Source organism: Perca flavescens, chromosome 7 (assembly GCF_004354835.1).
Source record: "Perca flavescens isolate YP-PL-M2 chromosome 7, PFLA_1.0, whole genome shotgun sequence".
Classification (NCBI taxonomy): domain Eukaryota; kingdom Metazoa; phylum Chordata; class Actinopteri; order Perciformes; family Percidae; genus Perca; species Perca flavescens.
Window position 1 is genome coordinate 20,333,861 of NC_041337.1, and position 19,171 is coordinate 20,353,031.

The following is a 19,171-nucleotide window of genomic DNA, read 5'->3' on the forward strand; positions in this document are numbered from 1 at the left end:
ACAGGGAGAGGCTGTAGGATGGTAAAGGGATTGTTCAGTCTGAGGGGGATGAACAGGAGCTATTTTTCTATTTACCAATAAAATATCCCCAAATTATTATTGCTTAGTCATCCATGCACACTGTCATGGGTTAAAGTGTACACACAAAGCGAGCAGTGAGTGTCTCACCTTCCCCTGTAAACTGTTTTGACAGGCTCCACTGCCAGCGCGGTGGCCACCAGGTCGTCGGCGTTGTGGCGTCGCCCGCTCACCATCAGCAGCCCCTCGATCTTCCCCACAACAAACACCAGACTGCCCTGTGGAGCAGACAGTTTAACTCAGCAAGGAAAACCAAAGTCTCACCTTATTTATTTAATCAAATTTCAGAAAGCAAACTCTTTATTTCTGTGTGTGCATGTGTGCCTTACCGGTCCTACAAATCCAAGCAGACCAGTCCGACTGAAGGGAATTTCTCCTATGGGTGCTCCAGCTTGGTTGACGGGAATCACCTACAGATTAGCAGAGAAATAAAAGAATCACATTATATTTCTAAAAGGTATGCCAAAATAATTGTGATACTAGTTAAACGTTTAGGGGTGGTTTATTGCCTTTAAAATATTTAAATTAAAAAATTTACTGGACAAAAACACACTTAGGACTTAGGAGAATAATTGGGAGGGTATGGAAATGAATACAATGTAACAGTTTCATGCTGACAGTGGCTCCATCTAGTGGATCATTTAAACCTGTGCTTCTTTCCCAACCATCCATTTTCTAAACCAGCTTATCCCATGCAGGGTGAAGGGGGACTGGAGCAAATCCCAGCACACACTCGATAAGAGGGAGGGGACAACCTGGACAGGTTGTCAGATAGGTTTAAGAAGACATTTCTTGTCTTATACCGAATATTTATTTAACAGCAACAGCAATTTACGAGTTTTTATACTCCTGCTTCACTATTTTGGAAGTAATTCTACGTAGAGATTAGTGCGTTGAGAACAGATGTGGAATACGTCGTATAGGCAGTTCCTTAAATGGGTTTAAAACTTTGACAGACCTCGAATGTGTTCTTGGTGACACCAGGCAGGCCGTAGTACATGGTGCCTCCAGCCCGAGAGTTGATCACAATCTCTCCTATTTCATCGGTCTTGCACAACTGAGGAGGCCCATCCGGTTTCACAATGCACATCAGAGCTGAAACACACAAACAGGTCACAATATTACCTATGTTTAGGTACCTGAGTTCTGACAAGATAAAGTAAGAATGTACAGTAAATGGAGTAGCTGTAGTGCCAATAAAAGCCAACTCTGGTGGCTAACCTCCAGGCATGATGTGGCCCACATCCTGAACAGTGAGAGCAGAGTTCTTGTCTTCTGTGTTCACCCTGATCACCCCGTGGCTCAGCCCGCCCATGGACAGGATGGCCCTGGCTGGTAGAGGAGCTCCTCGTGCACCAGGCCTGCAGGGAAGGAACAAAGAGAAGTGATGGTGGGAGATAAATAATTATGGGTCAGACAGAGAGGCAGGATAAAGGTAACACTTTGCTGAGGTCTGCTGATGCACAAAGTCTCAGTCAGTGCAGGGGTTTTAGTGTTTTTATCTTGAACAAGGCAGAAGAAGTAAGGACAAATTGCTTTTGAGTTGATTTACTTAAATTAGTGACATTATTTTATCATATTTAATTTGAACTAAGAATAGTATGGCATGACAATCAAAAACAAAACAAATTGAAAAACCCTAATTATAAGACACTAAATAAAAGTGACTTGATGGTGAAAAGAAACTCCTGTTTGCAGGCAAAACTAGTTTTGAACTCCCTTGTATCATCAGAGTGTCTCTTCCTAGAGCATGTGAGATGTGGTACCTGCGTATGGCCACAGTCAGAGCCTCAGGAGAGGTGGCACATGGACAGATCACCTCAGGCTTCAGACCATGAGACTGAAACACATTCAGGAAGGCATCACACGACGACACAGACCCTGATAACAAACAGTGGGATAAAACCATTACCAAAACAGGGTATAAATAGTCATACATGTAAGTTTCATACCATCGTAGTTCTTCATTACAAAGCGTTAATGTTTGTGAAAGAGTGACTCACATGGGTTTGCTCCATCAGCCACAATAAGCATACGTATGGAGGACAGGTTGGTGTCCCGCTGGTCCTTGTGGGCCATCATGGCCCAGTGGAGGTCACGGCACTTCACTAAGGCCACGCGTGCTATCAGAGGGTAAAAGGAATGTTATATATGGTGCACTTACTGTATTTACAGTTTGTTTCATCAATTATGTGTACATTTTGTGTATGTTATACTGTTACTACTTGACTTTTGCTGCCATTTTCCAATGACATTCAACTTAGTTGCGTTGTAGGTAGTAATTATATTTACATGTCTGCTTTTATCATTTGAAATTAAACCTTTCAATACAACCCTGTTTTTTTTTTCACTTAATCTGCATTCTACCAGTAACTAATATATATATATATATATATATATATATATATATATATATATATATATATATATATATATATATATATATATATATATATATATATATATATATATATATATATATGCCACCGACTCCTCACTATCTATAGTATACTATATATGACATAGGCATTAAATAATAAAACTATACAAATATGAAATATAAAAGTAAGACTGGACATTGAACCTTTGTGAATGTGGACCCTTTGCACCCAGGACATGGGACATGCTTTCATGACAGCATATGGCACTGTGATGGTGTGGATTCTGTTCATGACACTCTGGAAAAAATACACATATTGTCAATATCACATTTTGCTACATACCAAAGTTGAAAAGGTCAACTTGTCTGGATATAAAGTACAAATTGTTGCATTCAATCTCACCGTTAAGACGCCATGCCACATGCCCATATCCTTCTTGCAATCTAACACATTGACCAATGTCTCACCTAAAACAGAAAAAACAAAAACACATAAGCGAGAATGTGTGCAATCACCAGCTGTGTAAAAGATGCATAATTCGGGTTACACCAAAAATTTAATTTTATATTTATTTAGTACCATTATAGTATTTATTCTCCCTAATCATGATCCTCAGCTAATCTTCTCTCATGTGCCTCTCTGCTTAAGAGCTGAGCACTGTTGAACTTGTACAAATTATTTTTAAGCTTACTTTATAATGCTAAAGTATTTCAACTTTTTACACACACACACACACACACACACACACACACACACACACACACACACACACACAGTTAGCGTAAGACCGCATTTTTTTTTTTTTTTTTTTCAGATAGCATTTTTTATGATCGTGAGTGCTTTGTGCTAGAGCTTGTAGCAGGAAACAGGAAGCTGTTACACAAACTCCTGGGCAGTTAAATGCTTGTATTTCGTTTTTCACCATAGTGGCAGCGATAGGTGATGTTTACTGTATGGGACTCTCACACTGCCTCAAAATGGACAGACTAGTCTGATCGAGGGTTACATGATTTGCCACCACAACGTTGGGTTACATTTCTCCAAAAGTTGAATCCGTCTCAACTTTTCACCTTAAGCAGGTGGTTTTTTTTAGGGCCACCCCCTGCGACCCTCACCGCTGCAGCCTAAACACACTCTCTCCATTCAAAAATGAATTGAAAGACATGTGTTTTCACCAGACCACCTGATCTAATCTGAACACGGCCTAAGAGAGGCAGAGAAGCAGGAGAGGTATATGTTACATAAGGCACTGAGCTCTGACCTTCACAGTAGTTACAGGCCTGCGTCAGGGCTTGACAGTGGGTCAGCATGGAGGTCTTGGACACAGCAACTCCCATCACTGTCCCCTCTTTACTTGCTTTGTACTGGTGGAACACACACACACACACACACACACACACACACACACACACACACACACACACACACACACACACACACACACACACACACACACACACACACACACACACACACACACACACACACACACACACACACACACACACAGTTAACAAAGCACATAATACATGGAAACAAACAATGTTAATATAATAATAATCATAAAATAAATATTTGTCTATGAGTTACATTTAAAAAGTAATTTCTTTACCAGGCATAAAAAGGCATTGATACAAGAAATCAGATTGTAGAGATTTTCATTTTTAGTCAACTAAAAATTAGAGTGGAGAAACAATGCACAATGGAATGCACAGGATAACATTTAACTGTAAAAGTATTACTGTATATGTTTTCCTAAGTCAATTTAAAAGAGAACATTTCCATTTCCTAATTTCTCATGCAGGATGAATGCAGGAAAATCAATCAAAAGTAGAAATGCCAAAAATGTGAATGTATGTTCTGAAGGGTACCTCTATGTAGGCGGTGTCTGTGTTAGCAGTGGGGATGTGAGGCTGCCAGTCTTTGGATGGTTTGGTCAGATACTTGGTGTCTGTCACTACCCATTTCATCCTTGGCCATCCTGGTTAACATAATCACAAAGAAACATAGACATATTTTGCTTTAGCACAAAGCAAGAAGGAAATGTGTTTAGGTACACTCATTTGGAGCTTCACTAAATTGATATTGTTCACCTTGCTTACTCAGCCCAAAGGTGAACAGCTGATACTTTACAAGCAGACTGACGACAGATCCACCCGTTCATACACTGTCGCTCTTAATTGGCCAATGAACATCACACTGTATATTTCCTTTAATGAGTCTGTCTGATGGCTCCCAAGAGACTAAGCCAGAGATGTCTGCTGTTGAGCAAGCAGCATCTAAAGTACAATGGTGCATTTGGGCTGACTGACCTTTGAACTGGATGATTTCTCCGCTTGGTGTCTTTGGCAGTCCTTTGAGACACAACTCACTGGTCAACGCCAGACTAACACCACAGCTACCCAATAGGAAGCCAATCTGCAGGCTGCCTGCATCCTATGGAGAGAGACAAGGGTCAAGAGGTTCATGACACACACAGAGAGGCCAGTATACAAATACTGTGTGGTTAAAAACCACACAGGCACTCTAGCTGTCAATATATTTGTATTATAATAAATCAAAATGCATTATATGACTATATGAGCAATGAGGCAATGTATTTACCATATACACATTGATAATTAAAAGTACATACATGCATTATAGGTAATACATAAAATAGCTGCTCAGTTACAACTGACCTAGTTTAAGTGCCACACAAGTCAAGATAACTAAGACTAATATTGTCATAACATCTGATTTTGTATTTCTCAGTGGTCACCACAGGGGAATTAATTTGACAATAGTGACATTGTTGTACCTGTCGTGACAGTGGTACCTCAATGGGCACAGGGATGACCTCAGCTAACAGGCAGCCATAGAAAGCCACCCAGAACATGCCAGGGTCGCTGTTAGGATACACCAGTGCCACCTAAGAAACAGAAAGTTATTTTCCATGTTCCTTTTTACTTTGAATGAATGAATGATTTATATATATAAAAAAAACTAAAAAAAAACACTCAGACTCTTACCCGATCTCCAGGTTGTAGGACAGGTTCTGTCTTGGTGCCCAGTTTATTCAGCAGTGTATAGGCCAGTTTCAGACTGCGACTCCATAGTTTTCCTATGGAGAAGAGAAGCGAATGATGATTTTGAAATGCCCTGTTTGCTGTTTATTTACTATGTTGTAAAACTGATCCAGGGTAGTTCAACACCACAACCCACTGTAGCTCCTGTAGGAAATGTACTGTACATGTAGGTGTTATTCAGCTCAAGCCAACAAATATTTATTCAGTTGAAACCAGCTCATATGCAAGAGATAAATCTCCCATTTACATTTGACGGACACAATAACATGAACAATAACTTTGGGCTATACAAAAGAGGTACTACTCACCATATGTGAGTGTGTAGAGGGGTTTGCCAGTGACGTCCAGAGCAGTGAGGGCAGGACTCTTGGCCTGGGTGGCCCCCCAACGTGCCAGGGCAGCCTGCAGGGCAGGAGGCCAGTTACTGACCACTCCAAGGGGCTCCCCCTTCACTGGGATGATTTGACGTCCCTCTGGCTTTGGGGTGTTGGGGTCCGGCTGGGGCACTGGACAACAGGAGAGATACGAATGAGAGGGAAGGCAGTAGATGATTAGGAAAAGCCAAAAACATGCAACATTTATTCTTTAGTGTAGTTTAGTTTAGTTTAAAATAATAGTTCTAATAATAAATTCCTTATGGCCTGTTATTTTATGTTGAGCGTCCGTTAATTATACATAAATAGTATTTACCAGTTATGTTAGCTATATGTCAATAGCTATATAAGTAAACAAAAGATTCTAACATTACAAAAGTTGATATCAAAAGCAGCAAAAAACAGCACTCACAATCAGTCTGAATGAAGCACCAAATTCTGTGAAATATTGTTGAACAGACTACATTGGACCGTGATATGCATGCATTATAAATGTGCTCACATGAATAAGTGAGGGTATATACCTGTCATTATTTCAGTTTAACCCATTTAAAAAGATAACATGAATGCATATGCACACTTTGTGTCTCACCTTCTACAATTTCCTCAGAGTCATCGAGGAAGAATTCGCTGAGTGGTGGTCTCTTCGGCCGTTTGAGTGTGTTCAACAGCTGCTGGATCTTAGTGGACACCCTGCTGTTGACAGGAACGCCTGGACAAACACCAAGACAACAGCCACTGTCACAAACATATGAAAACAAACCGCCAAATAACACAAGCACACACCCACACATGCAATTCTATAGTAACACAAACATTAATCTACTTTATCATCTCTCACACAGGCAGAGCCCTATGCACAAGCACGCCGTCAGGATCAGAATCAGCAGCAGGAAAGATTCAAAAGGAAAATTGGTAGAAGACACAGATTGGAAGATCTTTAGGAAAGTCAAACATAGGAGGTTCTCTACATCTAAACCTATGACACGAGACAAACATAAAGACAGCGATACAGACACCAGGCTGGAAAGCAAGCCAATTTGGGCCTCTTCAGCATCCCTCCCCTTCCCCGATTTCGATTTATATTACCTTTTCTTTTTCCTTTTTTAAATGAAAGGCAAGACAGGGACAGGATTAATGGACCCAAAAGAAAGAACACAAAATATCTGATTAGCAGCATTCACCACACAGTGAAATGAGGATAATGTTGAAGATGATTCTGGATGACCACGAGCAGATCGTTTATGATTCAAACGCATCAGCTTCGTCACTGCAATGCTGGGAGCAGTATGGTCAATGCAAAACAGAAAACGTCACTCAATTGTCATGATTAGCACATGCAAATGGTTTGACCTCCTAATATGAAGAAGAAGATCGAACCATTTGACAGTAACCAAGTTCAACACATTTCAGGGATAGAAAGCTACTGTGATTTTTCTCCACACAGTAGCGGAAATGTACACCCTGTCCTGATATATACATTTATACCACAGACAGACATGTAACAACATCTTGGCTTGTTAGAGTGTACCGTCGGCAGTATCCAGGATGCTGGAGCGGCTCTGTCCACGGCTCATGCCCCTTACCACCGGAGGCAGGTCCACCCTGGACCCTGTTTCCTGGGGAGTGGAGGATGTCACATCTGGGGGGACACTGTTTTCTGGAGGAAAAGAAGGAGGAGGTCATGAATAGGAACAACAGCCAACCATCTTTGTGATGTATCTGTTAAAAGTGGAGCTATTTATCAGTGTTCTTTAAGTTTACCTATGCGTGTGTGAGCCAGTACATCGGCCAACAAGGAAACAGCAGGTTGGGGCTGGGGCTGGGGCTGGGGCTGGGTCTTGGGCTCTCCATGGGAGAGGGTGGAGGAAGCAGATGAGGACGTGGAGGAGCTTTGGACGGAACGGTTGATCCAGTAATCAGGGCTCTGCAGGCTCTGGGCTAGCATTGCACTGAGAGCTGCCTTTCTGCGCAGTGAACCCTCATCCTCTGATGCAGAAGATGTGTCTGATGGAAAGAGAAAATCACAAATATTTAGATGATGTTTTACACTATTCAGCATCAAAGGAAAAATTTATTATTTTTTGCTTGTCCTCCTTAAAAGGGGTATCAAAAGGTAGAATCAGCTACAAAGCAGCACCCGTACAGTTTGCAGAGATACAGAGTCTTGCTCCAGAGACACTTCAGTAACGTGAAATGTCTTAATTGTCCAGAGGGACCATCAGCTACCCATTGAGTGTGAGAAATCTAGTTTACCTGGAGGTGTGCAGGTTTCTATGGGAGACTGGACAAAGGCTGAGCGTCTCTTGGTTGGCATGGGCAGTGCCATCTTCTCTTCTTTGTGTTTGGCCAGTGCTGCCTGCACAGCCTCTGTGTGGATGTCTACATAATAAGCAAGAATAAACAGAGGGACAAACAAGTGAGTTCAACCGAAAGAAAGAGAAAAAGTATATTTAAAGGAGTAAGTCGACAAGGCTGACAATTTGTTATTGCTGGATGGTATTTATTTAATGTGTTTTATGAGTCGTTAAAATGTGTTTGTTTTTTTATGTTCGCTGTATAAAAGCTGTGTACCGGATCTGTAGCGGTCATCCCTGGCCCCTCCACTGCGGTGTGCACGGTGGTGTCTGGAGGCTGAAGATGTGGAGGGGCCCGGGGCCTCAGGACTCGGACTGGGGTCGGCACTGTGGCCCGGGGAAAGCTGTACATCTGGCAGAGACAGATCTACAAAACAGAAGCAGGTATGTGCAGTCAGTTGTGACGGCCCTCTTGCTAGAGCAGGGCCTGCTGTGTTTCTGTCTCTTGGTGTTTTTCTCTGTGCCTTGCAGGTCCATGGGCGGTGCCAAATCAATACAAATGGGAGCACCTGGCCAGTCTCCCAGGACTCCTTATTATCTGGCTGTGAACCGCTCACAGTCTCTCTCTTCATCCAGACGGCACCATGCTTTTGTTTAGTTGGCTTTGGCCATGTTAATAGTTTTCATTCATGATTACTTTAACATCATTCCTTATATATTTAGTTATCTTTTTTATTCCACTATGGTTTCTTGTTATATTATGTAAATAAATGGTACACCTTTTAGTTGCAAACCTTGTTATGGCTCATGAGCCAGGTCATTACACAGTAAAGACACATGTAGGGCAACATCAATAAACAACAAACAAACATGAGCTTTTGGAAAGTAGCACATTCTTGCTTTACATAATGCCTTTACAGATACATGTAGGCATAAATATTATATTATACTCAGAGAAGCTCTCTAAATTTAGCCTCACTACAGAGCCTCTGAGCATGAAGTAAAATAAGGACATGTACTTGACTGATGCAACTTATAATGTTTACGCAGTACATAAAACTAGGCTAGATTTAAGCAAATATATTTTTAGTCAACTCCTCTCATAGGGCCTGGGCAACAGAGTCCCTGTGTAGATGAGGGTTCAGAGGGATAAGGAGGCCCGATGTGATGCTTTGACATTCAGGGCAAGCTGCCCATAACGAAGCAGAACACACTAACAACCATGGTCATTTAATTCAAGTACTAAATATGGAAATTATCCATATGATATTTTGATTCCTGCAGTACAATTCTCAATGCTCAAGCCAAAACAGGCCAAGGTTAAACTAGCAGGAAAGGAAGTGATGTCTTTTTTAAAATGGGCATACAGCGAAACATGAAGAAAGAGTGTAGCATGGCATGCCAATGCTAATGTGGTGCAGTTCCTTATGAGGAAACACCACACCCCCATGTGAGTCAGCTGACTGAGAAAAACTGATCATCTTACCAAGAAGGACAGAGGTGACTTACTCATAGTAGTACAGAGAAACTCTGGTACTTCCCTAATTATGTGACTGCTGGTGAACCAACACTGGTTTGAGCAAATTGTGTTCACATGTTTAACTCGGGGGCAGACAGTGGTTGTGATATTCTGGGATTTTCTACAGCGGTGCAGTTCTAAGAGAAGTTGTTAGAGGTTACTGTATTTTTGTAATCATATGTGCAATACCCATTTTCGCCACTAGAGTGCCACAGAAAGCCAGAGATTCTCTTGACATCTTGAACAAAGAGAATTACAGTCACACAGGATATTCAGTGAAGCTACTTTTTATTTGAACTGGGGAAAAAATCCTGAAACCAAAGTTTTTGTCTGAGTAATTCTCTATACAGATGGAGAAGAAACATTATCTGAAATGCAACGTCTAGCATTCTGAAGTCATGATTTGATGAGTTCTTCTGCTGCAATTACTTTAAATTTCCACATCCCAGAGTGACAAGCACAAAAAATGCTGACAGAGGAGATGAAGATTACGCAGGCAAGAGAGAAAAAGGTGAAATGAGGAAAAGCAAAGAGCCAAAAGGAAGTTGGTCTTACTTGGCAAATAGGGGATGTAGGAGGCCAGCAGCTTAGCTCTCTTCTTCTCATAGCCCTTCTGCGTGATGTCACCTAGGAGAGAGGACAGTGACACCACACCGTTATGTTAGTTATAATTACCACACAGACACACACACAGACATGAACACACACACACACACAGACACACACACACACAAACCAGATAAAGTACACACAACACTGCTCTGACACACACAAACACACAGCCTCTGCTTTAGCTAATACATTTGCAGGGGTTGAGTTAATAATAATAATCCTCTTTAAACCAAATCTACTGAACTCCACATGTTGACAGCTCAGTCCATTTTACAACTAGCAAAGGAGATAACACCATTGTTGGGCCTTACATTAGCCTCGGCGAATAAACATGATGAGTGCACAAAAACCTCCTCCAGGTTACAAAACCCAAATATGATTATGGCAACTAGCAGATAACCTTGCGAGGCAGAGAACAATGGCAAAACTGAAGGCTAACGGGAACAGTTAGGATAGTAAGCAGAGCTAAAAGGAGGCCATGTGAGCCGGTTTCACATGGGACTCAACGATTTATCTCCTCCCACCCCCCCTTTTTACCCCACTGTACACCCAGCCCCACCCCTTTCTCATTCGGCCTTCGACTGGCAGGACTCCCACCGCTACCAGAGTTTGTTGGAGAGCAACAGAGGCAAGACAAAGTCTGCTTAACTGGGACCTCAAAACACACAGTCTGCTTGTGCAGCAAACATGCTTGCAAGACACACCCTATCCAATTCACTAACATACATACACACTCCCCTTGTACATACACACAAACAATCCCACTACAGCAAACTCTCTCAGTTATTCCCATTCCTCTGTGTCCAGTGATAACACCGTATGCTGTGTCAAGTGCAATGTGCCAAAGGACTGCTTAGCCTCAATCCTGGCACCTCTTCCACACTCTGACCAGTGACAACAAGGAAAAACCTTATCCAGCCAAGGGAGAGGAGGACAAAATGAAGAAAATCAAAGATAACAGGGAGGAAAGGGTTGTGGGGGTGAGGTGAAAAACACATGGTGAGAGCCACTGGCAAAAGCGAGAGGGAACATAGGCCGGTGTGTGTATGAAACAACAATGGAAAGAAAACGAGGAGAGAAAAGGGGGAGCCAAAGTTCAACAGCAGATTGGAGGGTGGTGGGCTGGATAAGCCGGCACTGGGTGGGGAGTCCCATTTGTGACTCAGTTTCTGTGTGTCTTAAAGCTTTCTCACACTCTGGTCACTATCAGCTGGTGTGTGGAGTTTGCCTGGAAAAACAACTGAATCAAAAAAGGAAGCTCCCTTTAGGATTGAGTATGTAGATTGCCAGTATTTGAGTTTTGCATACTTTTATTGCTGATCCTTTCCATGTGGGAAACTCCTGCCATTTCATAACACTGTGAAATCATGGGAAACAGGGGAAAAGAGAGGGAGCAGAGGGAGCGCACATCATTTGCAGAAGACAAAAGTGCAGAAATAAAGTCAGGGACAGTTTCAGAGAGACAGAGTGTTTGATTGAGTGCTAAGTGCTTTGTCATTCTCTTTTTAAGAAAGCTCAAATAGGGTGGCCAGCAGTCAGCTCTGACTTCATGCCTGGGTACACACACTGGCCTGAAATGTACTTAGGACAAAAAAAAACACAGCAGCAAATGTGTGTTATAGTCTATTTTCCTGATTTCTCCTTCTCTTAGGATTACTACAGGCTTGTTAATGTGGAGGAAAACGCTCCGAGACCAACATGCAAGCACAGCAATCAGCAGCAAATTGATTGCAGTGGACTGGAACGTCATTGTTGTTGGGGACAGGGTTCTGTCAAGCCTAGTCCTGGTGTCCAAGTGGTGCCCGGAGGGAGGAAGGAAGGGATGGAAAGATGGGAGGAACCAGGAGGGATGGTCATTAACACAGACAGAGGAGAGTCTGTATTAGTGTGAGGGCATAACAACAGGCGTGGACTGGCACGACCACACTGGCTCTGTGGCTGGCAGTGGGCAGAGACACAGAGGGCTCTGGGTTGAAAGAGTGTCTGTGACAGCTGCTTCAAAACAGAGGAAAAGCTGTATGTTTTGAGAGCAAGAATGTGGTGTTTTGAGTATGAGCATGAGCAAAACAGTACAGTGACTGTGTGTGTGTGTGTGTGTGTGTGTGTGTGTGTGTGTGTGTGTGTGTGTGTGTGTGTGTGTGAGTGATTTGAGGTCAGGGGACAGGATATGAGCGTTACCCCACCCTGTGTGCACGCTGCCAAAATCGTCTCCCTGTGTCTGTCTAGAGAAAGAGGAATGTGCTGATTGGAGAACGCCATGCTAACAGAGAGGGCCAACTGGCCAGAAGAACTAGCCCATTGGCCAAAAAGTCCCCTGAGGTGCAGGAAGTGAATGTATTTGTGTGTATGCATGTGTGTATACACAGCTGGTGCAGGTTAAAGGGTGCTACAGTACACAGAGGATTGAATGCTGACTGAGCCATGACCAGAGTTGCATTACAGGCCTTCTCTGTGAGATGTGTGTCACTGTGTCAAACCAGAATCATGTGTGTTTTGTTGTCCAGGCATGTGCTGGACCTGCTCATCATAGAAGTAGTAGTAGAGGCAGGTTTAAAAAAAATGTGTGTGTGTCTCTTGGATGTTTTTCTTTGTGTAAGCAATCATCATAATCCTTCCTCGTGTCATCCAGTTTTTTAAAGTTTGTCTTCATCAACCTGGTTGTGTAAACAGGCCGAGCAAAGTGGCAGAGTTTCAGAGTTCATTAAAGTCAAGATGACGGTGACCCTCTGCCTCATCCTTTAAACTGCTGCTGTTGACCTCTGACCGCAGGACAAGTCAGATAGAGGGCTGATCCTCTCACACATGACAGCACAGGGTCACAGAGGGGATAAACACACACATAAACAACATTCCCAGTTACACCAATAATTACAGCGAGCTACATTCTGACATAAAAGGATTTACAGTAGGACTCATGAGTCCAGCCATTAGGGACCACTTCAGTTTTAATCTGCGCTGGCATTCTCCGGCACATTAGAGCCTTTTGTGTCTGTGCAGCTTATCTGTGTGCACACCATGATGGTTGATGCCATCAAATATATATTTTCAGAATTCTACAAATCTGCAGCCAAATTCTGGTTAAAATTTACAATTACAGCTATTCACATGTCATGTTGTGACTTAAGCTTATAGGTGACAAGATGTCTGTTCTAAAAAAAGTCTAAACTTTGCCTTTAAAGTGTAATTTTCCAAACTTTCCAAGATGGATTTAGTATACTGGTGCCTTAAACTCACCCTGTTTGGTGTCCAGAGTGGTGGATCTAATAGTAATAATATTCGTGGCCACAATCGTGAACATGAAAGGAATACAAAGAAAACGTATAAGCTGTTCAAACGCATCGTACTTAAAAGGGTACTAAATATTAATGTCTTAATAAACAATTTTTCATGGGTTTTTCCAAGCAGCTGATATGTTGAATCATCTGACTGATTGGCTGTTGCTGAAACACTTAAAAATGTTGTTTCTTAGGTCATTATTAACCATGGACTGCATTTTTGGCTTTCTTAAACAAATCTAAAGAGGAACACCTAAACCAAAGCCAATGGTGAATAAATGATGAGTAATGAACAGCACACAGTCAGAGAAGGCTAGGAAGGAAAGACTGAGGTTATGGTTATGAGCACACGTGTGGGGGGAATACACAATGAAACTCAAACAAACTGGGACAAATCCTCACAAGAAGCACCTAAAACCTTATGCAAGACTCCAGGTCATTCAGCAGTGAAATTAATATTGAAATGAGAAGAGGACTAGAAAGGATTTTTTCGGTTTGTGTTACCTGAACAAGCAATTTAATTCCAGCTGCCACTGTCAGCAAACAGCACTTTGGTACAAGTCTCAGACAGCTACATAAAACTCAGACAACAAAGCCAGTGTGCTTCCAGGCTATTCTTTCGATCAGGGTAACACCTGCTGCCAATTTTTATACTGCAATGTTGCTTTTACTTCTTAACTGATATTACTTGGCTCATGAAAAACTATTCTCAATGTTGGAAAAATGCCCCTCTCTGCCTGAGAGGCTTAGTGAATTACTTTTTTAATGCCAAAGTTTTCCATATATTTTCTGGTCAGAGCACGTTTTCTTAAATGAAAAACCCACTGGCAATTTGATAAACCAAGAGTGAAAGTGCCTTTATTTGTCTTAAAACTATAGAGTAGCAGTTTGGGTTATACATGAATATGGCAGTACGGCAGAAAATTATTCTGCCAGCAACCCAGGGACCAGACGATGAAAACACCCCCAACAGTGTACCAAAACAATACATACGAGGAGCCAGCACAGTTTCCGGGAGTTTCATAAATCATAGGTCACTGCTGGGCTAATGTTTGCTCTCTTAGACAGAATTATGAGATAATAGTTGATGCTAACAGAGAGGAGAGAGTCTGAGCTGTAGTTAACACCCGCCCATCCACCAACCTGCCCAACACACACAGGAACAATCAGATTAACGTTAGTAAAGTACAGTGCAGAGGTACAACATTTGTGTGGTGTGTCCGTGGGGGGGTAGTAATGGCTTTAGGAATAAGCTAATTACCCTCCCAGTACCTCCAGCTACACTAAGATTATGTATGAATAAATACATTTTTTTTCAGTTTTTCACTTCTCTGTCGAGAATGTGGCAACAACACTAAAGTCTCATCTCGTAAGATATGGTTTGTGTCGTTTTCTGTAGATGATGCAAACACAGAACACATCCATACTATGTACTGCGACCCCCTTAAATACACACATGTATTTATCCCCCCCACTGGTAGAGCCCTGTAATTACTTTGGGTAGATTAGCCTAGTGTCATCCAGCTCTAGGAGGAAGCAACATGACGGTTTCTGTCACCCACGATTTCCTCTTGTCTCACAGTATCAGTTCCTCTCCCTACATGCACACACAAGTTACTTACTGTACAAAAAAAAAACACAAACGTCACTGAGGATAACTACCTAGGTTACACAGATAATGGTAAATAAAACCTATTTTTAACATCGTGAGAAACATCCAGCGTTCGCATTTTTAGCTCTATCCTAATCAGTAATCTGAGATTACATCAACCTAACAGATTACATCGCTCCGTCTGGACATTTGTGTGGATCTGTTAAAAGGATAGATGACAAAAATGTATGAACTGAAGCTAGCCTCTGAGCCTGTAGTGTAGAGCTATCTTCTAACTCTGCGAGGTCATGGTTGGGACTTTAGCCAGCGATACTGGTTCGATATGCACAAAGCCGTCTTTGTTTATGAGTGGTTGATTGTCTGTGATTAATTAGAATGCTAACATGCAACACTGTTGCCACTCAATTTCACGAGAAATAGATACCAACAAAAGTAAGCTATTCTCCCGTAGGGTCTTGGTGAGCAGCTGACAGCGAGAAGATACACAGAGCACAACCACAGAGATGCTTACACACACAGCCACAGTACGCACATTTACATGTAAATATACACATAAACACACAGGCTGAGAGAGGAACTAACGTCACCCACAGGATCTTATTTATAGAGCAGAAACACAAAAACAACGGGTAGACTGTGCTGAGAACATGGGTAAATAGCACCCAGCAGGAAATGCAAATGAATAAGCCTGACACCAAGGCCATTTAATGGCACCTGGTCGTTAGTTAAAGTAAATGTTAGAAGCTTATTACATAGTTCATGCTTGATGCATGATTTAGTCTTCCGTTTTTAATTTTAATACTGTGAACGTCAGCTGAAACAATTAGCCTATAACCGATAAGTCAAGTGACAGAAAAATAAATAGCAAGTATTTTTTTGGGGGGGGCTTTTCACCTTTATTATGAAGTGCAAGTGGATAGACTTGAAATGCTTTCCGCTTTGCAGCAATACATGATTGGAACATACTACAAAATACTCTGAAACTTACGTCTCTAATCCCAATTTCCACCTTTAAGCTTAACCTACAAGACAATATAGTCGATTCCTGTTCCTGTTGATAAACATGAATCATATTTATACACATATACTTAAGCATTTTATTTTTAAAAAATTTCTTTGCCGTCTATTTTTTAATTTTTTAATTGCTTGTTCTGTGTGTTATGTGTATGACATGTATATGTATAGTTGTGGAGTATGTTACCATTTATTTCTGTAGCCTCTTGGCTAGGTCATGTTTGTAAATGAGAAGTTTTTCTCAAACAGTTTACCTGGATAAATAAAGGTTTAATAAAAAAAAAAAAGGGGGGAGATGGGGGATGACACGCAGCAGAGGGCAGCGGGTCGGATTCGAACCTGCGCCGCTGCAGGACTCAGCCAACGTGGGGTGACCGCTCTTACTGGGTGAGCTAGAGGCCGCCCCAATAGCAAGTTTTTTGATCACTGGTTAATAATTCATGTAATATTTCAAGAAAATGTGAAAGATTTCCTTGTTCTCTCTTATAAATTGTGAGGATTCGCTGCATGTCTTTGTCTAATACGATAGTACATTGAATACCTTTTGGTTTTGGAGTCGTAGCCAAGCAAGCAACTAGATCAATTTTAGGAAATGGCGGCAATGGGCATTTTATTTACATTTTCATAGACAAAACAATAAATTTATTATTTGAAATAATAATAAGCAAATTCATGTATCAATGAATTAGTTGCAGCTCTCCTCTAAACACACTTTTAATCAGGTAGTCTGCACTTAAACTTGCTTGGCCAACTGTCATCCTCACAACAGTATTGTAAGAAATACAGAGTATTTTTGGCTTTCCAACCTGGCCCTTGTGAAACATTTATGGACGTAATGTTTCTGTATGGAACTTTCTTTTTGTATAATAAATCAAACATAATAGGAATAACTAATCTGTATTATGTTGGTTAAGGTATTGTAGCTTGAAAATAACCAGAAAACTGAAGTATCCACACCCTTAGGACTGCATATAACTCTCCGATCCCAGTCTGCAAGTACTTTTTATCAGCAGCTGAATCACAGTTATTAATAAGTATCAGCAGCAATGTGGTCTCACTCAGGGGGTATTTTGTTCATGTCTAGAAAGAGATCGAAACATTGAAACAAAGGCCTCTCAACTCCAGGACCAATGTTTTCCACTCCAAACGCTGGCCTACAATTCCTCTAGGACCCAGCTAGCCCATGTGGGGGGTTTCCAGGCAGACACAGAGGATGAAGTTATCTCTGGATGGAAGAAGAAATCTGCCGTCCAACTGAGAAAAAGGCCAGGGGAGTGTAATTTCTCTTGACAGAACCTACATTGGAAAGAGACATTGGGTTTGTACGGGTGGAGCCAGCAAGTCTTGACAGTTAACTGAATTGTCAAATCATGACCGAGTAAGGCTGTGCAAAATATGGTTGGTTATCATTAGGGCTGGGTATCGTTAAACAATGTTTGATAACGGTATTGCTACGGATACCGTGACTTAGATACCGGTTCCTCAACAATACTTTTTTCAGAAATTTTTAATAAAATTAATTTAAACAAAAATTACAATATTACACATTATGGCACAAGTCTTTTATTTTATATTTTTTCAACTTCTTTACACCTATGTCACGCACACTGTAGTCAAGCCTCTTAAAGGCAAACTATTATGCTTTTCCGTATTTTCTGTCATATCTATAATGTTATAATATCGGATTTTCATGTTAAATGTGGCCATATTTGTTGCTGTGCAGCCATTTTCTACTGCAGGTTGGTGAGGCAGATCATGTTAAAGCTCTTCCTACTATTCGGAGGCATTTTCTTGTAAAAAGAATGTAAATAATTTAAAAAGAAGAATATGGAGAATGAGATCTGCATGTAAGCACAGATCAGCTTACAATTAAACATGTGTAACACCTGTATTTGCCAATATACGGTGAGTAATGAGTTTAGGAAGTGAGCAGCGCAAAGGATGTTAACAAAAAGGTGTGAGTAGTATTGAAAACTGAAAATGAAACCATTAAGTGGCACCGGTAGGACAGCAGCAAGGTGGGGCTTTTAGGAAACTAGAGAGATAAAGACAAAGACAGAAAGATAAACTCACAAATGTACATTATACATACAGTCACTGTGTTAGTTCTCTGAATGTGAGGCAATCAGATATTCCTTTAGCTACGCAATATAAACACCTCCATAATTGTAAAACACATGCACACAATGACGTCGACACACACATAGACATGCTGGCCAATTTTTTTAATTCAACCCTCCCTGACTCAAATACCTAATCATTTCATCAAATCACCAAACACTTTATCTTAATTGTGTTAGTCCAACTGGGATCAAAATTAAGATTATTCCCACTATCAACTGAAAGAAACATCCAGCAATCAGACTGGACAGTCCACATCCTGAAGTTGTTTTTGCCAAAGAAATAAAACTAATGTTCCTTCCGAGCTTTTAAAGCATTCATATTCTGTTTGAGTGCAGACTGAGTCTTGCCCTACTTCCTCCATTACTTCTATTACATTGTGCATTTTATATTGGCAGAGCACTCTTGGGCCAGCTGTGTGAATAAAGTGGAGTTTTGAGCTGGGCACAGTTACAGCACTGAGAAAGTCAAACTGAAGAAGAACCCAAAAGTCTAGAAAACTATTTTTTTCTCCATAAGCCAAGCCATATCACTGATTCTTGACTACTTACCTTTCATTAAAATGTGACACTCCCCTCTCATCTGTGCTTCTCTTAATATACTGTACTTTCACACACTAATTTGGGTCACAGTATTTCCCCAAAGACAATAACAGGCATGCTGCACAATCCTGGCAGTGACAAGCTGTTTTATAGATAAACTCAGAGCACATTACTTCATCAAAGTGATAAGACTGGTGAACAACTGTGGATTGTTCATTGCTGAGTCAGACAACTGACATCAGAAATCCAAGTTGGTTAATGTAGTTTATTCTTTAGTC

At 41.3% G+C, this 19,171-nt stretch overlaps 1 protein-coding gene across 3 annotated transcripts in view; it reads right to left on the reverse strand.

Annotated features, from left to right (window-relative positions):
* dip2ba (disco-interacting protein 2 homolog Ba) overlaps positions 1-19,171 on the reverse strand; it is a 44,786-nt gene that overhangs the window by 12,856 nt on the left and 12,759 nt on the right. For 2 of the 3 annotated variants that reach the window (XM_028582516.1, XM_028582518.1), the window contains exons 2-22: positions 10,273-10,344; positions 8,476-8,625; positions 8,158-8,283; positions 7,666-7,908; positions 7,433-7,561; positions 6,991-7,002; positions 6,494-6,613; positions 5,836-6,033; positions 5,471-5,562; positions 5,260-5,370; positions 4,772-4,895; positions 4,331-4,440; positions 3,721-3,823; positions 2,862-2,926; positions 2,663-2,756; positions 2,082-2,201; positions 1,845-1,959; positions 1,300-1,439; positions 1,037-1,173; positions 408-488; positions 169-296 (exon numbers count right to left, since the gene is read on the reverse strand). In XM_028582516.1, coding sequence (XP_028438317.1) covers positions 169-296; positions 408-488; positions 1,037-1,173; positions 1,300-1,439; positions 1,845-1,959; positions 2,082-2,201; positions 2,663-2,756; positions 2,862-2,926; positions 3,721-3,823; positions 4,331-4,440; positions 4,772-4,895; positions 5,260-5,370; positions 5,471-5,562; positions 5,836-6,033; positions 6,494-6,613; positions 6,991-7,002; positions 7,433-7,561; positions 7,666-7,908; positions 8,158-8,283; positions 8,476-8,625; positions 10,273-10,344 — 2,470 coding nt within the window. The remainder of the gene's footprint in view (positions 1-168; positions 297-407; positions 489-1,036; positions 1,174-1,299; positions 1,440-1,844; positions 1,960-2,081; positions 2,202-2,662; positions 2,757-2,861; positions 2,927-3,720; positions 3,824-4,330; positions 4,441-4,771; positions 4,896-5,259; positions 5,371-5,470; positions 5,563-5,835; positions 6,034-6,493; positions 6,614-6,990; positions 7,003-7,432; positions 7,562-7,665; positions 7,909-8,157; positions 8,284-8,475; positions 8,626-10,272; positions 10,345-19,171) is intronic. The other variant, XM_028582517.1, reaches the window with a different exon arrangement.